At 39.4% G+C, this 23,164-nt stretch overlaps 2 protein-coding genes across 7 annotated transcripts in view; both read left to right on the top strand.

The window, feature by feature from the left end:
- LOC134670912 (SWI/SNF-related matrix-associated actin-dependent regulator of chromatin subfamily E member 1-like) overlaps window positions 1-23,164 on the top strand; it is a 382,337-nt gene that overhangs the window by 176,564 nt on the left and 182,609 nt on the right. The gene's annotated exons all lie outside the window — the stretch shown is intronic.
- Window positions 20,779-21,381, top strand: LOC134670579 (uncharacterized). The gene has a single exon (XM_063528380.1). It carries the CDS (start codon window positions 20,860-20,862, stop codon window positions 21,160-21,162), a length of 303 nt encoding a protein of 100 aa, XP_063384450.1. The 5' UTR covers window positions 20,779-20,859; the 3' UTR covers window positions 21,163-21,381.

The raw sequence follows: 23,164 nt of genomic DNA on the forward strand, positions 1-23,164 counted from the left end.
TCGTGCCTAGAAACCCTCGCATCGCTCAAGATTCCACAATTTTGGAATCTTTAGGCTTGCTCAGGTATCAATATTAGCACGAGGAGCTATATGAGGATCACAAATGGTGTCCACCGGTTACTTAGTTACCAGAGGAGTTAAGTATACTTACAGTGTGGAAAGATAAGTCGCGCCCTGGTGGGAAACTACCTTAAATCCTTAAGCTGGCTCATTTTACTTATAGGAGACATTCCTTTATTTTTAAAAAGAAACAAAACTGCATTCAAAGATTTTCTAAAACTCGCTTACCTCGCCCGGGACTCGAACCGACTAAAACTAACAAAAAAAAAAACAATTATTCTACTAGTCGATACAGTTAATGTGAATGATAACATTTCTCCAAGAAACATTAGGTCTTACACTCGTCTGTCGTACAAAATATCCATAAAATCTAATATTTGGTACTCAAGACTTTTTTAGACAAGCCAAATTGAAGAAAAAAAGAAAAAAACCTTTAATGCAGTTTTGTTTCTTTTATAAAGGAATGTCTCCTCTCCTTATACAATATATACATACCGAATACGAAGTGTCCACCATGATGATGTTTGTCTACATTATCTAGGTGATCTCACCTTATACAACTCCTGTTTTCCGCCTGTAAGGCCACAAATGCGCCTAAAAGGTGTAACTATTGATTGACACGGCCCTGACCTGTCTGTGTCTACTCGTCCATATTGTTTAGCTAAAAAACAATAGGACCGTAGGTATAAATGTGTTTACTACGACGGTAGTTTTCCAAGGATTTTTCAGAGACCTAAATGCGTAATTGCTTATAGTGAGACATATTAAGTATTTTCTTTATCGCGTGAATACCCGCAGTGAATACCCTTTTGGAATATAGGTATTTTAATAAAGCCTCAGCTTTTTATCTTCTGTAATATGACTAATATGTATTCATTTATATCAAAATATTTGAAAGAAATGGTAGTCGTAGAAACATACGTATAAAGATGTAAATGAAGAGACTGCGTTATAATAAACTAACTCTTTAAATTAAATGAAGAATGATTTAATTACAACTATTCTAAGAGTAATATAGATTGATGAATGAAAATATAAGCATTACAGTAGCCATAACTATATGTGAATTATCTGCATATTTGATTTTGTATTTTTCTTTAATTTATATAGGATAACGAAAAGCTTGTATGTACTATAAATTATAATCATAATTAGCTACCTACCTGATCCAAATGAACGCGAAATGCCTATTAAAACAGTATCTTAATGCCTATCCATCAAAGAATAAATTCAATTAAATAACATTTGACACGTTATGTTCATGTACAGTTTTAGAAGGTCCAAGGCACTATGCAACCCAATTAGGTACTAGCTCAATGCCTAGGGCTTGTCAGATATCTAGGCCAGTTCGCGTCCGGTCCATTGTGATTGCAAGGACTTTTAGCCAAGGAACTGTCAAGTTGCTAAGCGGACGAGGTATTCAAAATGAACTGCACTCAACTTTGTTAGTAAAAGGTTTAGAGTATTTGTTGTTCATTTTGAGCACCTCACGCGTTTACCTATTTTTGCTGTTGATTGTAGGTACCTATCAACATTATCTCGCTTACTTATAAACGTAAGTAAGTGAGTAATAAACACTATATTGTACGAAAAACATACTGGTTTCAGCAGATAATATATCTAACGTTTAAAGGAGTTTCTTTTGAACCATACATTTTTGAAACACACAATATACGCAACTCTAAATTTAAGTCTCTTGGAAGCCTCACAACATATTTTATAAGAGTTAGCAACAAAAACGCTATTAATTATTTATTTCATTCAACACCAAACTAATGACCCTTATTATCTTAATAATATAGCCCATAATATACTGTTTTTTTGTTTGTATTGTTAAATACAGACGAACCAGGAAGTTTTTCATATCTGCGTTAGTATACAACCGTACGCCCTTTTCTCAAAATTACCTCGCACAAATCACTAATAAGCCCTTAGTAACACTCATTGGCCAAACGCCAATACATTTAAGAATAACTTTCAAAAACTCGCATCTAATTTTACTTGCTATTCCGAAAAACAACGTTTGATAATGACAATAAGGTTTATATTTAAAGCAACCCAGACTTATATTAATTGAATTGAAGAAAAAGAAACGCTGTCAACTAGTAATTTCCTAATGCTCGTATTTTTCTGGTTTGAGCAGTTGGAAATACAAAAGAATGGATGTGTTTTTAAAGTTTAAAATTGAAGGAGGAGAGTGTATTTTTTGTGCGTTTGAGTGAATTATTAAAAGATATAGGTGATCATATCCGTATTTTCCTTGGAAATGCGATTTTCAGTAAATCGCGCGGCTGACGCACACATAAATCTTCATTTTTAACGACACGGCGGTTATTTTATTCCTCAAGGATTTAGTTTGATATATTTGACGTTTCTTGGGAGCCAGTCTGTCTATTGGTGTGTTGAAATATTGTAGTTTTACTTTTACTAGTTAGAGGAAAATAGTAAATGATGGTGACGTGACGTAGGTTGTTTCTGGGAAGGGAACAGAAGTAAGGAACATTGACTCGGTTTTTGGCACCTGTATTTCAGTGAAAATACTTATTTTGTAAGGCAAATTAATATTTCGTCAAGTGGAGCTATTTGGAGATAAACAGAGAAACTTATCACATTTACGAACTTCAACTCTCTCTCTCTCTCTCTCTCTCTCACTTTTGTCAGTAACATTGTAAAAATTAAGTTAATATTAATACATTATTGTTTAGCAAAATAATTACACAATAATACTATTGGCAGGTATTGTCAGGCGTGGCTCACTCCGCGATTTCGTCGCTTTGCTACAGGTAGCTAAAAGTACATCCGTTCGACCTCAATTTTGGGGAAGTCTATAAGCCGCGCGTGGCGCTGTAGCCATCTAGCGGCCATATCTGTGCTGATCGTAACAGACGCGTTTTGAGAGAGTGAGTCTTCTGTACCTAGTACTATTATTTATTCTGTGGTATTGTATTGACCAGTAACAAACATGTTGAGCTATATAGTTATGAGATAGGTATTACCCAAGTAGCACAGATAGCTCTATAACTAATCACTTTTAGTTCTATCTAACGCTCTGCGCGTATTAAGACACTTATAACAGCACTATCGTGGTCCTACAGCTGTATAATAGATCTCAGTGATATTTATATAGCTTAGGGCTGATTAAAAGCTGCATTACCGCTCTGAAAACTACCATTAATACGCAAAGAGTGATATAAAGGTATATTTGCTACGACCCTATACAGCTTTAAGGGTTATCAAATGCTTTAACCGTTATAAGGTCTGTTTAGTGGATAAAATTACGCTATGTGCTGTATAAGGAGGTAATTGTGGACTTTTATTACGTTGACTTATTAAGGGAGCACAAGTGAACTATTATGAAGCTAATAGACGTATAATGGAACATATGTGGCACATAATACAGCTTGTCGCTGAACATGTTTACCGCTAAGCAGCTTTTATTACGCTGACTTTTAAGGGAGCACGAGTGAACTATTATGAAGCCAATAGACGTATAGTGGAACACACGTGGCGCATAATACAGCTTATAGCTGAATATGTTTACCGCTAAGCAGCTTTTATTATTCTGACTTTTTAAGGAAGCACGAATGAACTATTATAAAGCCAATAGACGTATAATGGAACACGTGGGGCGCATAATACAGCTTATCGCTGAACATGTTTACCGCTAAGCAGCTTTTATTACGCTGACTTGTAAGGAAGCACGAGTGAACTAATATGAAGCCAATAGACGTATAAATGGAACACATGTGGCGCATAATACAGCTTATAGCTGAACATGTTTACCGCTAAGCAGCTTTTATTATTGTGACTTTTTAAGGAAGCACAAATGAACTATTATGAAGCCAATAGACGTATAATGGAACATATGGGGCGCATAATACAGCTTACCACTGAACATGTTTACCGCTAAAGCAGCTTTTATTTCGCTGACTTATTATAAGGGAGAACGAGTGAACTATTATGAAACCAATAGACGTATAATCGAACACATGTGGCGCATAATACGGCTTAGCGCTGAACATGTTTACCGTTAAGCAGCCTATATACTACCATTGAGACTGTCTGCATAGCGGCTGTTTAAACGTTCACAAGATGCCTTATAACTGTTTAGAGGTTCACTAGTGTATTGAAATAACGACTTGGACTTTATAGTGGTTCACTTAAGTATCTTTATCAGTCGTATGCTGCATATTAGAATTTTAATGGTTCACGTTGCTTTTTAACATTGACCGCCATTTTATCGTAGATAACCTACAAAATTGGTATTACTTTTTCAACTTTTAAGGGTAATAATATTTTTTTGTGCATGAGTTCTTAACCTAAATCATTAGTTTAGTACTTTCTATAACTTATTATTAACTTTTTATCTCATAATTCTGTCCAAACCACTGAGATAGTTTTTATACATAGCTTATTTATATGATTAATTTAAATAAATACTGATTATTTTCGTGGCGCACTGAAATTTTCTTAGATAATGTATATATATAATGTCAATAAACTTGCATTCCCAAACATCTTTCTCGCATTAATATATAAAAGATCATGTATAACTAAACACTTTAACAAAATGACTTATGGTGTCGTTGCGCTTGACGTTTTCGCTTCAGTATAAATATGTTCACCTCTGCGTTCGTCGTCAATGTCACTATACTAAATAATAGCTGTTTTTTAAGGCAGAGGTGTAAAAGTATGTTATTCATTATCTTTTATTCAGCCCAACGTCAATCTTTCCCGGTATTAGGGCGCACATGTGACATATTAGCTGAATAAAGGGTAACTGGTGGTCTCTTACCCAGTCAATATACACCTCTTATAACTCCTGTTACCCCTTATAATTCCGTTAAATTGCTGCTACAACGCTCTTAAGTAGCTATGTGAACTTAAGGCTGCTTAATTTGTGCCCATTTAAGAGTAATAAAAGCTGAAAAGACGCTTATACAGCTCATATGCAGCTTTTTTATCCAGCTTCAAGCGTATTCGTATTTCATTATGCGGCTGCTATACAGCTAATCTGTGCTACTTGGGTAGGTACTAACACTAACATATCTACTTAATTGTATAAAATGAAGTAAACAATGATCATTATCATACATTTCTTGACCTCGTAACTTATATTCATTAGATATCCTACGAACAACTACAAATACAATTGCAATAATTTTCCGAACAAAACAATAGCAAACAATAATTACAAACATGTTTCCCGTCACCGGGCAGGGATGACGTGGGAGTTGAAATGAGATACAGTCACTTTGTATACGTCGTGTAATAGATGGCTTTGCACATTTTACATAATAAAATTACGTTATAGTATTTAATGTAACTAAAGATTACAGAGCGGCGTGTACGCCGATGCTAGCTAGATTCGACAAGATGGCGTGTAGGAGGTGGTGTTGCCAGGCTTAGGTAAGCTGTTTAAGCTAGGTGTTAACACGCCACACCACCCCCCCACGGAGAAAGATAACAAACAATGACATTAGTAAAATTACAATTTAAAAATAACAGTATTCGTCGCTGTCCTTAAACCTAACGTTACGACCTGACCGTGTGGTGTAAGGTCGTGAATTGCTTGTGGTATCCGCAGGTATAGTAATAGGAGGAGCGGGCTCAGCCGGCTGCGCCTGAGGTACGTCCTGAGGCTGCAGAGCCGCTGGAGCAGGTGTACCAGAACTATGGGTCTCATCTGAGTCCACGAAAGCTGGTTTGACACGATCGACGCTCACTACAACCTCTTTGTTCTTAATGTCCAGGGTCAGGGTTTTCCCGTCCGTGGAACGCCTCACTACGGCAAAAGGACCTGTATAAGGAGGTTGCAATGGGCGTCGTACGGTGTCGTCACGTAGGAACACGTGTGTTGCTGTAGGCAAATTTTTAGAGATAAAGATGGGACGAGTCGAGTGGCGAGAAACTGGAGCTGGGCGAAAAGACGACATTTTGCGTCGCAGCTGGACGACGAAATCAGCGGGATCGTCGAGTCTGCTTTCGTCCGGCGCGGAGACTAACATCTCACCGGGTAGGCGGAGAGATTCGCCATATACCATCTCAGCAGCTGTGGCCTTCAAGTCTTCCTTGTAGGCGGTACGCATGCCGAGTAGGACGAGTGGTAGAGCGCGCGTCCAGGAGCCAGAGTGGCACATAAGTGCGGCCTTGAGCTGGCGGTGCACGCGCTCGATCATTCCGTTTGCGCAGGGATGGTACGCGGTTGTACGAATGCGCTTGGTGGCGCAAGTCTGCATTAAACGTCTGAAAAGATCAGACTCAAACTGGGTGCCCTGGTCAGTAGTTATTGTAGTAGGGACACCAAAGCGAGATATCCATCCCTGGACGAAAGTATCGGCCACCTCATCGGCAGTGATGGAACGCATCGGCCACACCTCTGGCCACCTGGAAACCCTGTCGATAGCTGTGAGACAATAACGATAGTCGTCACAAACAGGTAGGGGACCAACGATATCGATGTGGACATGCATAAAACGTCCAGATGGTTGCTCGAACGTACCTAGAGGTGACGAGGTATGCCTTGAAACCTTACTGCGCTGACACGCAAGGCAAGACTGGGCCCATCTACGACAGTCCTTCCGCATGGAGGGCCATACATAACGACTTACCAACAGTCGAGTGGTGGCTCTGACGCCGGGGTGACTCAAGTTGTGCAACTTGTCAAACACCGCACGACGAAAAGAAGGGGTCAGATAAGGGCGAGGCTTACCAGTGGAGACGTCGCAAAAGATGTAGACGTCTGTGCCAGGTACAGCGATGCGTGAGAGCTGAAGGCTGGAGTTACCTTGACGTAGGTCGGCAAGCTCTTGGTCCTCGAGTTGTGCTTTAGCGAGGGCCTCGTAATCTTCTTCTAACGAGACGGCCTCGATCCGCGACATCGCATCGGCTACAACGTTGTCCTCTCCTTTTATGTAGCGGATGTCCGTTGTAAACTGACCAATAAACGATAGCTGGTTCAGTTGCGATGGCGGGAGTTTTTCTCTGCGTTGTACGAAAGCGTACAACAGCGGCTTGTGGTCAGTATAGATGGTCACATGTTGGACCTCGAGAATATGGCGGAAGTGTTGTACGCTTTCGTACACCGCAAAGAGTTCTCGGTAATATGCTGGCCACTCAGCTTGTTGGGGGGTCAACTTTTTGCTGAAAAAGGCAAGAGGGCACCATTGGTTGTTCACGAACTGCTGGATGCAGGATCCGACGTGGACGCTGGAGGCATCCGTGAAAAGTCCCAGAGGTGCATCGTTGACCGGGTGTTGGAGTAGGGTAGCGTTGGACAAGCTTGACTTGCACGCCTCGAAGTGCGCCAGAAGCTCGCCACACATGTATTAACTACGCTGCATTTACGATATCATTGATAATCAATCATTTTTTAATAGATTAAAAGAAACAAACACCTGGCAAATAATACTTTGTAAGATTTATTTCAAGATTAGTCTGATAAATGATCTGATAGTGGTTGCCAAAACTACGTAGTTATATAATTTGAAAAGGTATGATAAACCAAAGATACTTACACTTACATTACATGCTAACACACCCACTTTTAGGGACTTCCTCGAAAACTGCACGCGATTTTAGATAATGCCTGCTAAGCAGGTGCAACGAATAATTAATCGATTGAATAAATGCACCAATGTTATGCAAATCGTGCGCAAAAATTATCGGTGAGGTGAGCTTTTTTTGGATGGGCGATGAAAAACATTTGACAGTAAACTGAAAGATCATTGAACTTATTTGTTTGCGAGTAGGTATGCGATGTGTTGTGTTGTTGTGTATATAATATAGTATACTGACGATTTTGGCGCCGACTACTGAATGTCACCATGTCTAATGTTACAAATGCGCATCTCTAATTAATATAAGTGATCGGTAATTATTTCATTTTCATGGCGGCATAGCGTGCTAGCGTACCTATTGTATTAAGGAATTACCTACATGTAAGCAATTTCAGTAAAAGTTTAAATCGGTATTTCAAGTAGGTACTGTAATTTGAATAATATTTTCTTATCAATCCAATCACCCCATTAAATTCGGTGCAATATCAATTTACCCTTATTTACGAGACGAGTTCACCACAGTTCAGCACACATAATTTGCCGGAGCAACGTTCGCCGTAAATTGGATCGTTAGCCAATTGATACGATACTTTATCATCAATGCTGATTGCCCTCTAACTTTGATGAGTTTGGTTCTTAATAAACATTGTTCATTTATTTGAATTACTACCTACTTACTTACTAGTTTGCCGCGATGACCCAAAATGAGTCTTGACACAAGAGCACGCCATTTTCGAATATTCTTATTTGAATTAATATATCAATTTTAGTTTAAAGGAAAATAGGTACCTACGCTTATTCTTTCACTTTTGGTGTCTAGACTCTCAGTCCGTTGGGCTCATCAGTAGGTACGGAGTTGGGAGGCTAGGCTTACTTTGCCACTCTTAAGGATAAAATGTAACTTTTGGAACAGTTTTTTAAGATTCTAGAGAGCCTTTACGAACTGGTGTGGTGTGTGGTGAATTTTTTACTTAAATTATAGCTCTTATCTTTTCTTTAAAATTATTGTGTTCTATCCTATTCTATATCTTTGAATGTGGAAGTACCTAGGTTTGCTTGTGTATCAATCAAGACAAGGAGTCTTGTGCCGAATGAAGTATTTTACTTATAAAATACAGAGACGTTTGTCCCTCGCTTACAGACGCTGCATAAATCATTTGTCAAGACGATACATAGACAATAAAGGAGCGTCAATTATACAACAATTATTATACAATAAACTCGCCTGTTTGTCCTTCCATCGACCGGACGACCGAATGCACCAGAGACATAGTAACAGCGGACATATATGACAGGCGAAAATGACCCCTATGTCAATGTCATTGTCCGTATAAGGCGCGTTATTGCGGCGAGATGTTTACATGCCATTATGAATATATTTACATTTGTAATGACACGGGCCGATTGAGAAGCAACAGATATTCATAACAATTTGTGTTAAGTAAACTGTACGACGCTTTCGCGGCACATTACGATTAGGTTTAAAATGTTTAAATATCGATCATATGAGTCGCTTAACTTCAAACTCGGGTAAATCCATCTGTCAGATTATGCGATTTTGGTATTAAGAAAACGTAATAGGGTAGATTTTTGCTGAGAGGGTCCAATGGATTTACCCGAGTTTGAAGTTAAGCGACACATATGTAATTAGACTATGAATAATGAGAGGTATAGGTATAGGTATATTAGTGCATGGTGTGTAAAAAACAGCTGACTGGACGTTACTACGTGTTGTACCGTGTTTAACCTCTCGTGCTAAGATCAGTACCCCAGCAAGCGAGCGTAGCGAAAGGAGTGGAATCCTGAGCGTTGCCAGGGTTTCAAGGCAAAAAAGGTTACCTAGTTAAACTTTGCTACCGAGTGAAACAACATTTTTGACTACATCAACGCGAGAAAATTTTTAACTGTAAAACATTACAAATCTAATCCAAATACATGAGAGCTATTAAATATTAACATTTAAAATCATTACTTAAAAGTCAATTCTACCAGCCAACATGCGGGATAACACAAAATTAGCAACTAGTCATATTACTTTGTCACTCTTGTTGATAAAATGCAACTTTCACATCATGAGATAACAAATATAGTGTGAACAATTTAAATATACCGAAGCCTAACTTAAAGCCTAGATGAAGGATTACTCCACACGGATATTTAATGTCAGGCATTAAATAATACACGAAGATATATTGTTAAGACTAAGACGTTGGCTAGGTTTAGGCTGACTCATCCCAAATAGGTCATAGGTCGTTAGTAGTAGATGCCAAGCGAGCTTATACAAACAATTTGTCTGTTTTCTTATTCCCTCCCACTCGAGATAAATACTTAGATTCTAGACAATTTGGAGGAATAAATACGGTAATACGTAGAGCAAATAGTCGTAAGTAGTTTGCGTTAATCCAATTATTTGTTTAGTCCCAAGCCTGATTTAATGGCGTAGAATACTATAGGAGTGTCTAAAATGATCTTGACGCGACTTTATTGTTTAAAGAATAAGAGCGCGTCAAGGTTATCACGGCCCAATTCGAATGTTTAGGATTTACAATAAGTTTTAGTATAATTTTCATAGTTTTAGTTTAGTTGACCTCTTAGTCGGCCTAAGAGGAGATGGCGGGACGACTTGGACGCATCTCTCGGCAACTGGACGGATGCTGCTGCAGTTAAACAGGAAGATTGGAAGTCTAGGGGGGAAGCCTTGCCCAGCAGTGGGACACTATATAGGCCTTTAAAAAAAGTTTTTTCATAATAAATAAAATTATAATTCGAAGTTGAGGATGGGTGACGAAGATAGATTATTTTACAATTTTTATTTATTACTTTTCAACTGTTTTACGCAATTATTATTATTGTGAATTCAGTGGATACCAATTTCTTGTCAAAATTATTATTCAGCAAAGTTGGGCTCCCTGAATATCGGCAAATGAAGCAATGCACGACGTTTAGCGCCAATACTGCCAATAAATCAAATGGTTTACTTTACACATTCAGTTTCCATGAAACGGCGCCACATGGGAATACCACGTACCTGTGCCAAAATAGACGGTTTCTCACTATCAGTGCAAGTGTGAATCCTAGTTCTTGGCAACAATAATTATGTATCACGCTCCGTGATTGTTGCGCCATTTAGCGCCACTTGCACCATTCTACTTACCCGGGTTAACCGGTTAAACCTGAAGTTAACATGGTTACCAGTACAAGTTGACACCGGATTAATGGTTTAACCGCTTAACCCCGGGATGGTGCAAGTGGCCCTTAGGGTCCTAGCTAAATTGGTTGTTTAATACATACGCTATAGAATTTCCAATTTAGCAAGAACCCTATGTGGCATAACAATCCCGTGTGGTGACTGCACCTCAGAATAAAAAGGACCTAATTTAAATACACCTACATTGTTTAACGCAATTTTGATCCCTATTCTTAAGCCACTCCCATACAATGGAAGTTATGCTCTCATTTTACGTCGTGCTTGAGTTAGCGTGCCAGGTTTCACGTAATTTAAGCACATTTAAAAAAAAAATATGTGTATAATCATATTATTATGTATGGAAGCACCTTTTTGGCCGTGGATTCGTCTTTTAATTTAATTTAAATTAATGTGGGACAATGTGGTTAAGCGCCACTTGCACCATTCTACTAACCCTTTTTTTTTTTTTTTTTTTCAAGAGGGGAAATGCTTTACGCATACCACCCCGGCGCGGGGACGGGCCGGGATGGTTATGTGGGACTCCCTGTTGTGGGCTCATGAGACCCCAGGTTTACCCACTAAAACCCCTCTGTTGCCGCCTCGCTGCTATACGGCGAGGTCCCAGGAACGCCGAAGTACTCTTCCGCAACCTCGCCAGCAGCCGTCCGGACTCGGACCCGACTCTAGGGGAAATCACCCCTTCACCTCAGTGGGCGCGTTGCTTACACATCGCGCCCGCCCACGCAGGGACCTTTGTGCGGGCGACAGACGTCCCCGAGCCTGCCGCCCACAAGTGCCCTTATGGGGGTAACCGGCGGTCGTATGCCAACCGCCGCCGCCCCACGCGCTTGCGGCGCATTGGCTGAGAGGCCGGATCTTCCTCCCTGCCACGCTCCGCTGCCTCCTTCTGCACCATCACGTCCTCACCATTCTACTAACCCGGGTTAACCGGTTAAACCTGGAGTTACCGTGGTTACCAGTACAATTTGAATCTGGGTTAACGATTTAACCGCTTAACCGCGGGTTAGTGAGATGGTGCAAGTGGCGCTAAGAAGTTAACGACATGTAAGCGATAGCGATATTGGATGGTTGATATCGATTGAACACTTAATTAATTTTGCGGTTAAAGTTTGGAAACGGGGATATCTGATGACGTATATTTTAAGCAGTTTATTAACAAGCAAACTTTAAAACGGCATGTCATTTACAAGCTAACTCAAAGAAGACTTCTTATTAAAATCGAAAGTTAAGTACCTAAGACGACTTGTTTGTTTTGAGTTAGATTAATAAATAAACACCAAATTTCTCTCAAAAGTTGTTGTACTTGTCATTATGACTTATAATTTATAAGGTTCCTTTAGTGAACGCATATATTTAGTATGGAAACCGCCTTTATGATTCGGTCAAATTGTGTTTTTTGAAAAACTAATTATAGCCAGCATTCTATGAATGTAGTATGATACCTTTGGGTATGGTGCTTTACGCAGGCTAGCGTCCCGTCCCCTCCCCCTGACGCAACCCCCCCCCTTTTAGCATAAATATGTCCCGGTTGGGAGTTTTTTTTGTTTTTTGGGGAAAGTATACAATATAGGAAAAAAGTGTCAATGAAAGAAATGTTCCCTATTAAATTCTAAACAAAAAAGGTTATATTAATTTTTTTGATACGACGCACCATATTCATTTTATGGCTAGATGAACTTCGACAAAATTTAACTGTTGAAAAACTTGCAGAAGATCAATATAACATAGTACGTGATAGTACTAAAAGAAATCATACAGGACAATAACCTTGCAAGCTTATTTTCCGTATAAGATTTTTTTCAGTACTATCACGTACTAACTTATAATGAACTTCAACAAGTTAATACATGAATATGGTGAGTCTTACTAAAAAGTTGTATATAACCTTTTTTGTTTAAAATTTATTAAGGATTATTTCTTACCTTGACACTTATTTCCTAACTCTAATACTTTTCTCAAAAATAAAAAAAAACCGTAAACCGGGACATATTTCATGCTAAAAGGGGGGGTTGCGTCAGGGGGAGGGGGAGGGACGCTAGTGTGCGTAAAGCACCATACCCAAAGGTATCATACTACATTCATAGAATGCTGGCTATAATTAGTTTTTCTTGCCCATACATTAGAACATAATTTAACCGAATCATTAGGAACATTACCGTTCAAATTCTCGGGCCAAATTAGCACACATACAAAATTACGCCTACATTTAAATAAGACGACGAGTTTACAGAGCCTGTAATCAAAGCTGGTAAACAAAATAATAGTCATCTTTATTACACTAATGGTACATAGCTAAGTGTAGATGAAATGCATATAATGTCAATAACTACCAATCAGCGACATTAATCCGCTAATAACCTTCTTGCTGTACGTACTGGCCGCTGAGAGTTTGCGGTTCATATTTGATTAGAATATGACTTGGACAGGGATAGGTTTATGCCATACATTGAAGAACCAGTCAAATAATTCACGTGTAATAATTTAATGCAGATTAAAAGATAACTAGTTAAAATGTTGTTATGAAATGACAGACTAACTCAACATAAGTAAATATATCATTGTTGTATAAATGTATTCCGCTACAATAAGTATTTTGTATATTTTATTATCAATTTGTATGGCAGTGCGAAGTCACGTTCAGGTCTTAGAATTCGGACTGGCTATACAGCCTGCAAAATTTACATGGGTACACGAATCGGGTCAAAAATATTTGAATAGGCGGGGTCACAATAAATCCCCACTTTCAGTTCCAATGGAAATATTTTATATGTTTATAGCCGGTCAAGCAAGTTTGTCACTAGAAAAAGGTGCAAAATTAAAATTTTGTAACTATGGGACCACACCCGTTCGCGCGCTTATATTTTCTAAATTTGCCGCTCTTTTCTACTGACGGAAATGGCTTGAGAGAGAACCTACATATATGTGACGGTAGAGGGTGGATTCGAATGATCAACATTTTCAGATAATGTGTGTATTTGTTAAATTAATTCAGTGGAAGTGCATCTACATATAGGAGGCAGGGTATGATTATCTCACGAGTTATATCTCATGAATAGAACATATTCTAGATATCTTTCCAGGCATCCACTTAATTTCATGTCTCTCTAATTGGACAGCTTTTTTCCATAGTTCTCTGCGAATAGCATCTTGTGGGAATCTGCATGGAAAATAATGTGAAATGATAATATCAAATTTGATTATTAATTTGAAATAATTAGGTAGTTTTTTTACAGCTCCATCTCATGAAATAAAAAAGGGAAATACAAATCTGTAAGAAAGAATTCATTACTACATTTATAATTATAGACGGTCAAGCAAATCTTGTCAGTAGAAAAAGGCGCGAAATTCAAATTTTCTATGAGATGATATCCCTTCGCGCCTACATTTTTCAAATTTGCCGCCTTTTTCTACTGACAAGATCTGCTTGACCAAGTTTATATAGAAAATACCTATACCAAGCACAAGTTAATAAAATAGTCTACTTCATTTGGCATAACACCATCCCTATTATCCTCGTAATTTAAAAAGTCGTATGTTGTTATGAAAGTCGTATGCAGTTGTTACGTTTTAGCTTAGCACGGTAGTATTGAAAACAAATCGTCATGTTTATTACAAATTTTACTGAAGTTATCTGTTTACAACAAGTGAAAAGTGATTCCACTATCCTTGGTATGAACTAAAATAACTTCTGCACCACTTCACGACACATGAAGACATTTTTAATTACAAAAAAACGTTGTTTTTATAAATCAATTTAGCCATCCGTCACTGACTGTCATCTCGGACGAACTATTTATTTATTCGTATGGCATTCATTATGAGTCGTTCCACAGTTTTATTTACAGATTAATGTCTAGGTTCTTCACCCATTGGGCTGCGTTATCACTAAACGCTATTAAGTCCAGAGGGTCACCAGGGTACATTCGTTTTGGGCACTCGTGAATTATATGGTGGATAGATTGTATAGGCGCTCCGCAATCACATTCCGGTGAGTTTTTCCACCCACACCGAAACATAAAATCGCCAGATCGACCGTGCCCTGTGCGAAGTCTATTAAGCTGGCACCATTCCCGTCTTGGGGCCGAGAAGCCTTTGGGTCTTTCAGTGGGATTGTAATCGCTGTAGGCTGTAGGCAGGTTGGAATTCCATTCCTCCATCCATTTATCTCCGATGTTGAAGTTATCCTTCATTAGTCCGTGTGCCGTTGAGTACGACGGGTGGCGGGATTTTAGGCGTTGTCTGGGAGGATACATGAATTCAGGATAGGCTGGCAGTTCTGGATTTTTAGAGATTTTGGTGGCTTCGCTGAGCAGGGCTTGCTGTCTTCTGAGGTGCGGTGGGGGTATGTGGCTCAGTGTTGGTAGCCACTGGATTGGGGTCGACTGTATGGTTCCAGATATGCAGCGCATGGCTTTCCGCAATTGAACATCTACCTTCTCCACGTGAGCACTATTAAGCCATACGGGTGCACAGTATTCCCCAGCAGAGAAAACCAAGCTGAGGCCCGTAGTCCGGAGTACATCTGCGGTAGCTCCCCATGTTGTTCCGGTCAACCTATGCAGAATATTGTTGCGGGTTCCGAGCTTTTTGCTTAGCTTGCTTAGGTGGGCACAGTACGTCAGAGAACGGTCAAGGGTTACACCAAGGTATTTGGGCTGTGGGTTGTACACAAGCGCTTTACCATCAAACGATACTGCGGGGTTGTATGAAGCTAGTTGGTTGTTCAGGTGGAAAGTTGAAATCTCCGTTTTGGACGCGTTCGGAACCAGTCTCCATTGTTTAAAATAGGTATTCAGCAGTTGTAAGTCTGAAGTTAGTTGTGCTTCCGAGAAGTCAAAGGATTTATGCTGGTGAGTTAGGGCGATGTCATCAGCGTAAATAAATTTTCTAGACGCTGTTTCCGGTATGTCGTGGGTGTAGAGGTTGAAGAGTAAGGGTGCAAGTGCGGAACCTTGAGGGAGGCCATTGTGGAGAGTTCTAGGGCGGCTCTGCTTATCTCCAAGATGGACGACAAACCTTCGGTTACTAAGCATATTGATAATTAGGCTTGTCATTCGTCGACAAGGGATAACCCTCATCAGTTTTAAGTATAGGCCATGTCGCCACACTGTATCGTAGGCTGCGGATAGGTCGACAAAGACAGCAACAGTTTTCAACTGGTTTTGGAAGCCAGCTTCTATGTGGGTCGTAAGGGACAACACTTGATCGACACAGTTACGGCCACCTCTGAACCCGGCCTGCTCTATGGGCACAATTTTGTCGATGAGCGGTGTGATTCTGGCCGAGAGTATTTTTTCCAGAAGTTTGTAGAAGGAGCTAAGCAGAGCTATGGGTCGAAAGCTCTTCGGGTCGTCAGCAGGTTTGTTCGGTTTAAGAATCGCCACTATTTTGGCATGGTTGAAGGAGGGAGGCAGTTTGTTTCTGGCTAGGATATCAGAATAGAAAGCAGTCAACCATTCTCTGCAGTTGGGTCCCAAGTTCTTAATGAATTCGTTATAGATACCGTCTTGTCCTGCTGCTTTACCCGGCTTAAGGAGTTGAATAGCACAGGTTATTTCTTCCACCGAGAAAGGTTTCGCGATGACGGTATCAACGGGAAGCGCTCTCTTTAGATTTTGGACCTGTTTCTTTACGGCTTTAGTGTGGGGTGGGTCTCCTTTGACGCGTGATGTTTCTACGATTCGGTTTGCAATTGAGTCTATCAGCTTTTGGGATGTACAACCATTTCTAGGACCGGATTTGCCTGTTAGTCTATTTAAAACCCTCCATGCCGACCTGCTTGAGGTTTTAAAATCCATTCCTTCCACTGTAGTTATCCATTTGCTTCTCCGCTCCTCGTCCAGCGACTCCAGTAGGCTTTTTCCTATTTCCTGATCCCCCGTTTCAGTATATTGTTGGTACAGATCCTCGCTTTCACCATTCCATCCCGGGACATATGTTTTCCTGTAGCCTCTTGGGATATGTTTCTTGGCAATTGAAAGGGTAAGACCCACAAAACGCATATAGTTTTCGGCTTTCGGGGGGATCCATCTGACAGCAGCGTCCATGTCCTTGGCAAAACCAACCCAGTTCGCCTTTTGCAGGTTCCATCTAGGCAGGGGCATCGATTGCATCAGTTGGATCCGGTTTCCTGTTGTCATCAGGGCCGGACGGTGTTGGCTGTTTGGAAAGTTGGCGAGGATTTTCCTTGTCATTGGGAAGGGTACACCGGTGGGGTCGCACGATACGAAAGTAAGGTCCGGGTTATAATCCCTTGTCCAGCGGGCGGACCTGAAAGACCCCTTTTCCTTTGCATCAAACACTAGATGGTAATTGTTGTCTTCTGCCCACTGGACCAGTTCGATGCCATTCAGGTCGTTCCTATTATAGCGCCAAGAGGTGTGGTGACTGTTAAAGTCACCCGAGTAGACGCAAGGGTGCTGAAATACAGGAAGGCTATTTCCCCATGATTGGGCAGGCGGCTTATAGATGTTTGTGATCAGGATGTTCTGAACTCTGATAACGATGTTGAAGTAATTAGGGCTTTCATGTTGCGGTGGGACAGAAACGTCCGACAGGTCTTCCCTGACATAAGTGGCGATTCCGTACTTAGCGTGGTTTAGAGCAAGTATGATGCTGTATCCTGGAATATTTCCCCTGGACTCGAGGTCATGCATGTCACTAGTGTGCGTTTCCTGGAGTAATAAGACATCCACCTTGTATGTCGTCAATATTTTGTGCAGTACTTGGCACTTGGCCGAGCTGATACCCTCTATATTCAGCTGGCAGATCCGTAGATAAGGCCCAATATGGATTTCGGAGGGGGCGCTGTTTGTAGTATTATTTATATCCATCGTTGCATTCATTTTAAAACATTCGTTGAGCGACTCGATTCTCGTGCTGTGAGGTTATTTGATTATAACAAGTACAGCAGCCAAAGTTTGTTACTCGATTAGCGCCACCCAGGGGACACGTGCAGGGTGTTAGTGGCAATTCCTGCGGACGTGAGTAACATCGTCCCCCATCGTCCGTCGGACGAACTGAAGTTGCGAATCGAATAGTTTGTAAGCACCGCCTACAATCGAATAGTTTACGTTGGGTCATAACTGAGCGGACAGAATACTTCCATGTATATCAGTTCGCTGGGTTCCTTCGGCTGAGGATTAAGTCCTGAAATTTATAAAACTATTAAACCTATAGGTTATAACCTATAAGATCCATAATGCTTACCTGTGCTTTAATTTAAGTGTACTTACGTATATGTAGGTAACATACGTACGTATACGCTTAAATGAAAATTTTACTATCATAATGGCTACGACCAAACCTTTTGTATACCTGAGAAATAGAACTAGAGGTATCCCAGTTTTATTTTAATATTTATATTCATTCATAGATTATGATTACTGTGAATAACAAAATTTTATCTAGATCAACATATTTAATCTAGATTCACTTTCGTTTCGTCTTTTGCAATATTATTCAATATGAATAATTGTGAACGTACGATACTCTTTAATTCACACCTCCACAAAAGAAAAAAATGTAAATATAGCTGTCTATTTCCTTATTATTTTCTTTCTAAATATGAACTGAAGAAGAATACCAACACACCCAAGTAAGTACCTACTTGTATCAAGAGTGAAGACAATCCATCGTGGAACGCTTAACACGTCGAGTACCCATAACAAATCGCGAAGATAACCGAGTATCATCATAGCTCAAATATCATTGTGCCTGTAACTGTAAACAGTACGATCAATCGTACCAGATTGTGTGTGCTCGATCACATTGGCAGACTGATACATGAGAAGATGTGTCTACACTGTCTACAGATAGATATGCTTAATGTCAAGTGTAAGGTAAGGCACACGGCGATTTGAGACAATATATCATCATAATATGTGGTTTGGGAAAAAGATATCTACAACAGGAAAACCGAACAAATAAAGAATATCCTAAAATACAGCGCTTTTCTTAATTGTCTAAAAGGTACAAAAAGAAAACAATTGGAAAATTATTTATTCACATACAATATAAATATACAGTGGTACTACTAAACGAAATTAATAACTAGCTTATATCTAAAATAGGCCCCTGAGGCATTGTACCAAGGATGTACCAAAACAATTTAGGTCGTAGGTATTCAGGTTAAAGGTAAAATAGAGGCCAAAGGTTCTTCAGTAGAAATATTTGAGCATATTATCTAGGATTTTATAACGATTAGCCTTTTTTTTACCATTGACATACATTTTTAATGAAAGACTGTCAGGATACCTAGCTATTAGCCTAGATTAGCAAGGTTTAATATATAGTTGTATGTCCTCACAGGACATCATGGACTGACTTACTGAATTGTAATACCTTAATCATAAAATATATGTACATGACTTTACAATATAAATGAAATGAAATGAAGTTTCAATGTTCTGTTCAAGAGAGAAAATTTTTGTTTTTACGTGGTATTCGAGCATATTTAATATGAGAATACCTACTTGATTATACTTGGAAATTTCCATGTGAAATAATCCGTATTCATTCTACTTGATTTGTATAATATTGATGGTATTTCAGGCAGTATTAAAAAGCGATTTCTAACAACAACAGGTGTCACCGATTACGTAACCGGGGTTTTCCAATATCTTATACTGGACTGTTGACTATAGATTTCAATTTTACAAACCAGATATGTTTGCCTTTTGTCTTGACAACAACATTCACAGATACGAGATATCTCGAAAGAAGGAATAATTCTTTTGCCATAATTTTTGCGAAATCGGTCGCTGGTGATTCACAGTGTTTCCCCACTAACCTACTAACAGCAACACTTAGGCCCACTTGCACCAACCCACTGGTAACTATGGCAACTCCAGGTTTAACTGGTTAACCCCGGGTTTGTGCAATGGTGCAAGTGGACTTTAAGAGAATAGCGGAGTAACGCTTCGCTCCTTATTTTCTTAAAAAATGGCTCACGCTTAGGGTTACCAGATGACAGGAATTTTCCTGACATGTCAGGAATTTTGGCCTTTTGTCAGGAATGTGGACGGAACACGAAAATCTCAGGAATTTTTTGAATGCATCCTAAAGTAGGTAACTAGGTATCGACAAGATCTTACATAACCTAATCATTTAATCAGTTGATATTTCAGAGATTTTGTCAAGATACTACACGTATGTACAAGATAAAATACTTATACAAAATAATGGATTCTTTTCGCGTGACGAATTGCAAACTAAGATATATTTACGTTTCATGACTTATCTAGGGTGTGCGTTCAGCAGTGATCTCGTTCAATGGAAACTTGTTTGCCCTGCGCGCGCGCGGTGCACTTGCAACTCTATATAAGGCAAATGTCAAAACGGAATTAAATTCGATAACAAATGCCTCCAACATGTACTTATAAAGACAGACGATGTGAAGTCATGAATGAAATAGTCTACAATATTATATTCGGAGTACTTACCTACAGATTTAAAATAAAGATTCGCATAGCGCACATGACACCTCTGCCTGGAGTTTCAGGCATCCAGAGGCTACGGTAGTCGCTTACCATGAGGTAGGCCGTATGTTTGTTTGGCACTCACTTGGTCAAAAATATATAAGTATATTAGAACATAAAAAGGGTCACTCAATGAAAATTTGTCACTAAAAATGAAATGTTTTTGAGTTTTCGCTACTATTTAAGTTTCACGGGAGTTATCGAGCTATTTAAAATGTAGGTTATAGAAACATATGAGGAATAGTTTCTCACAAAGGTTGCGCTAATGCCTTGTGTAGAACTTATCGGGCTTCAATCCTCATAGAAAGCAGGTCAAGCTCAGTGCGGTACGGACACATCTCCAGTTTGTCGCGTAACATTCAATAATACATGAGCCGCCGTGACGCCGAACGCAGACGGCGCACACAGACGCCTCCGTGTGCATGAAGTATAAACACAGCCGCGTGGAGGGTATAAATAGCGGTGCCGGTCCGCCCGCCCCGCACTCTGCTTCAAGCATTCGCTGAGAGCACACCTATATATCGCTACTAATACATCAACGTTATCAGTCAACATGGTTGTCAAACTATCCGTTTCCGCGCTGTACTCCGACGGTTTCCCTACGCTGCCTAAAGCGAGGGGACGCGAGGAGTGTGTCGCTGCCGACTGCCCGAGGAGACAGAAGATGCAGCAGGTATCGCTGCCTGCCTTGGTGGAGGATGACTCGGAAGTCGAGGAGACCTTCGAGCAGGAGCAGCGACCTTACATCCTGCGCGCTGAACATCTGAGGCGCCAGAAATCAGTTTCCCCGCAACGGCGCGAGAGGCTGCTGCGCCACATGGTCCTGCCTTCACTTTCTGAAGATGAGGAACCTTGATCGCCTTCCTGAAGACCCCTGGATCGAAGTTCTGAAGACGGCCGGCAGGCCGCAGCCCCGAGTGGAGAGAACCTGCTCCGAGAATCCTCCCAGTGATCGGACTATGTGAAGTGCAAGGTGTAGACTGCAAGTGTTATTGTGCAACCAAAAGTAATGCCAACGCGTATTATTTAAGTTAAAGCTGTCACTAAGATAAGTTTAATAAAAGTTTTTACGATATTTCTGCATTTTAATTTGATTGCCATTCCTGTGGGGTTTTTATTGCTGTGTTATCAAACTCAGTAAGTGGATATTCGATTTTAGTTGCAGCGTGTTTGAGTTAAAAAGTACTAGCGTACATGCACTTTTTTTAAAGATAATTTCATTTTAAGGGTTATTTATTTTCATATTACTTATAGATATTTCTTTAACTCAACTACGCTGCCGTCAAAATGCTCCTCCAAGATTATAAAGGTATATCAATCACATAGTACTTACTCGACGGGATTATTTACATATTTCAAAATACATCCTAATACATCAAATAACTAATGGAGCTAATGGTAGGTACCAGGTGAACTTATCAGCTTGGGTTGCTGCAATGAAACAAGTTCAACTCAAATGAGGTCACTGTAATTTATACGACTTGGAATTCAATGAAATCGTAGTTTCAAAGCTATCAAGTAAAATGAACAGGAAAACCTGTGTGTGAACCAGAGTTAATTTATGTTGGGCTATAACTTACAGTAGTAAAACATACCGATAGCCTCTCTTTAAACATTATTAATGTTATTATGATAGCCAAGCCACGGCTTAATGCACTGTTAAATACAATACATGTACTTACCTACGTCATTCATCAAACAGATCACTTTATTATTCAAAGTATCTATCACTTAATGTACATACAATCAATAATGTACTCAAAGTATTGTTTGCAATACAACTTTGGATATTATATTGGATAGAAACATAAGTACAATACATAAGTACAAATTTTAATTTCCCAAGTGTAAGCTTTACTTATACGAAAACTGCTTTTTTCTGGAGTTTCCATATTACTCGATTAGAATAATTTAGATCAGCTTCAGCTATATTTAAGAAAGTCGTTGTAACACTTAGATAAAGTATTACAAGTATAATATAAACTTATAATGTCCGAAAAAGAGCCAAATGAAAAATGGGCCATTCCACCAGATTGTAGCTTGCGAACGCTTCTTTTTTTATTTCATATGAAAATGGCGTCAAAGCAAAATCGTGTTTTTGGAATTCTGAGAAAAATAAAAAATAATCGCAAGCGACATCAAAACCGAAAAAAATACGACGAATTCTAAAACAAAACTTATGAAAAACTAGGTACGTCTCACGCTTCTGGCAACCTTTTTTTACGCAGAATCATATTGAAAAGCATAAAATCTTTCAGTAGGTAAGCGAAAAGTATCAAGTAACCAGTTAACTGACAGCTTGATTAATGATGATGATAGGACAGAACCGTGAAAATTGTAATAGACAGATCATTATTCAAAGTCATCGGGTCGGGATTTGGTAAACAAGTGTCTGAGAAATGACGAGCAATTGGTTCCTTTCCTTCAGCTGTCTTGAGCTTGACGGGTTTTAGTTACGCTCTTAGATAATATTTACAAAATACGCTCTGTGTCCATTTAAACTGTCTATGTATAAGTGAGTAGGCATATCAAAAGATAAATAGGTACTATAACACTAATAAATGACCATGCATAATTAGATATCCTGCATTTTTTGCCAGTCTTTCATAAAAACACATAATATTGTAAGCTGTCTTTTCTATTCCTGAAGGTCGAACATAGCTGTCTTATTGTATGTCACAAAAATTATTGATTTTGTCGGTTGTCCGTAAGGTTTATTTCAAATTGAAGCTATATGGAAATAGTACCTTATTGACAATCGACAATAAGTACCCTTTGGGTTGAAATTGGCACAAATGTTCTCAAATTTTAAAAACAAAATATCATTATTACAAACTGAATCTCCACATATGGGAGAA

The sequence above is a fragment of the Cydia fagiglandana genome, chromosome 14 (assembly GCF_963556715.1).
Source record: "Cydia fagiglandana chromosome 14, ilCydFagi1.1, whole genome shotgun sequence".
Lineage (NCBI taxonomy): Eukaryota > Metazoa > Arthropoda > Insecta > Lepidoptera > Tortricidae > Cydia > Cydia fagiglandana.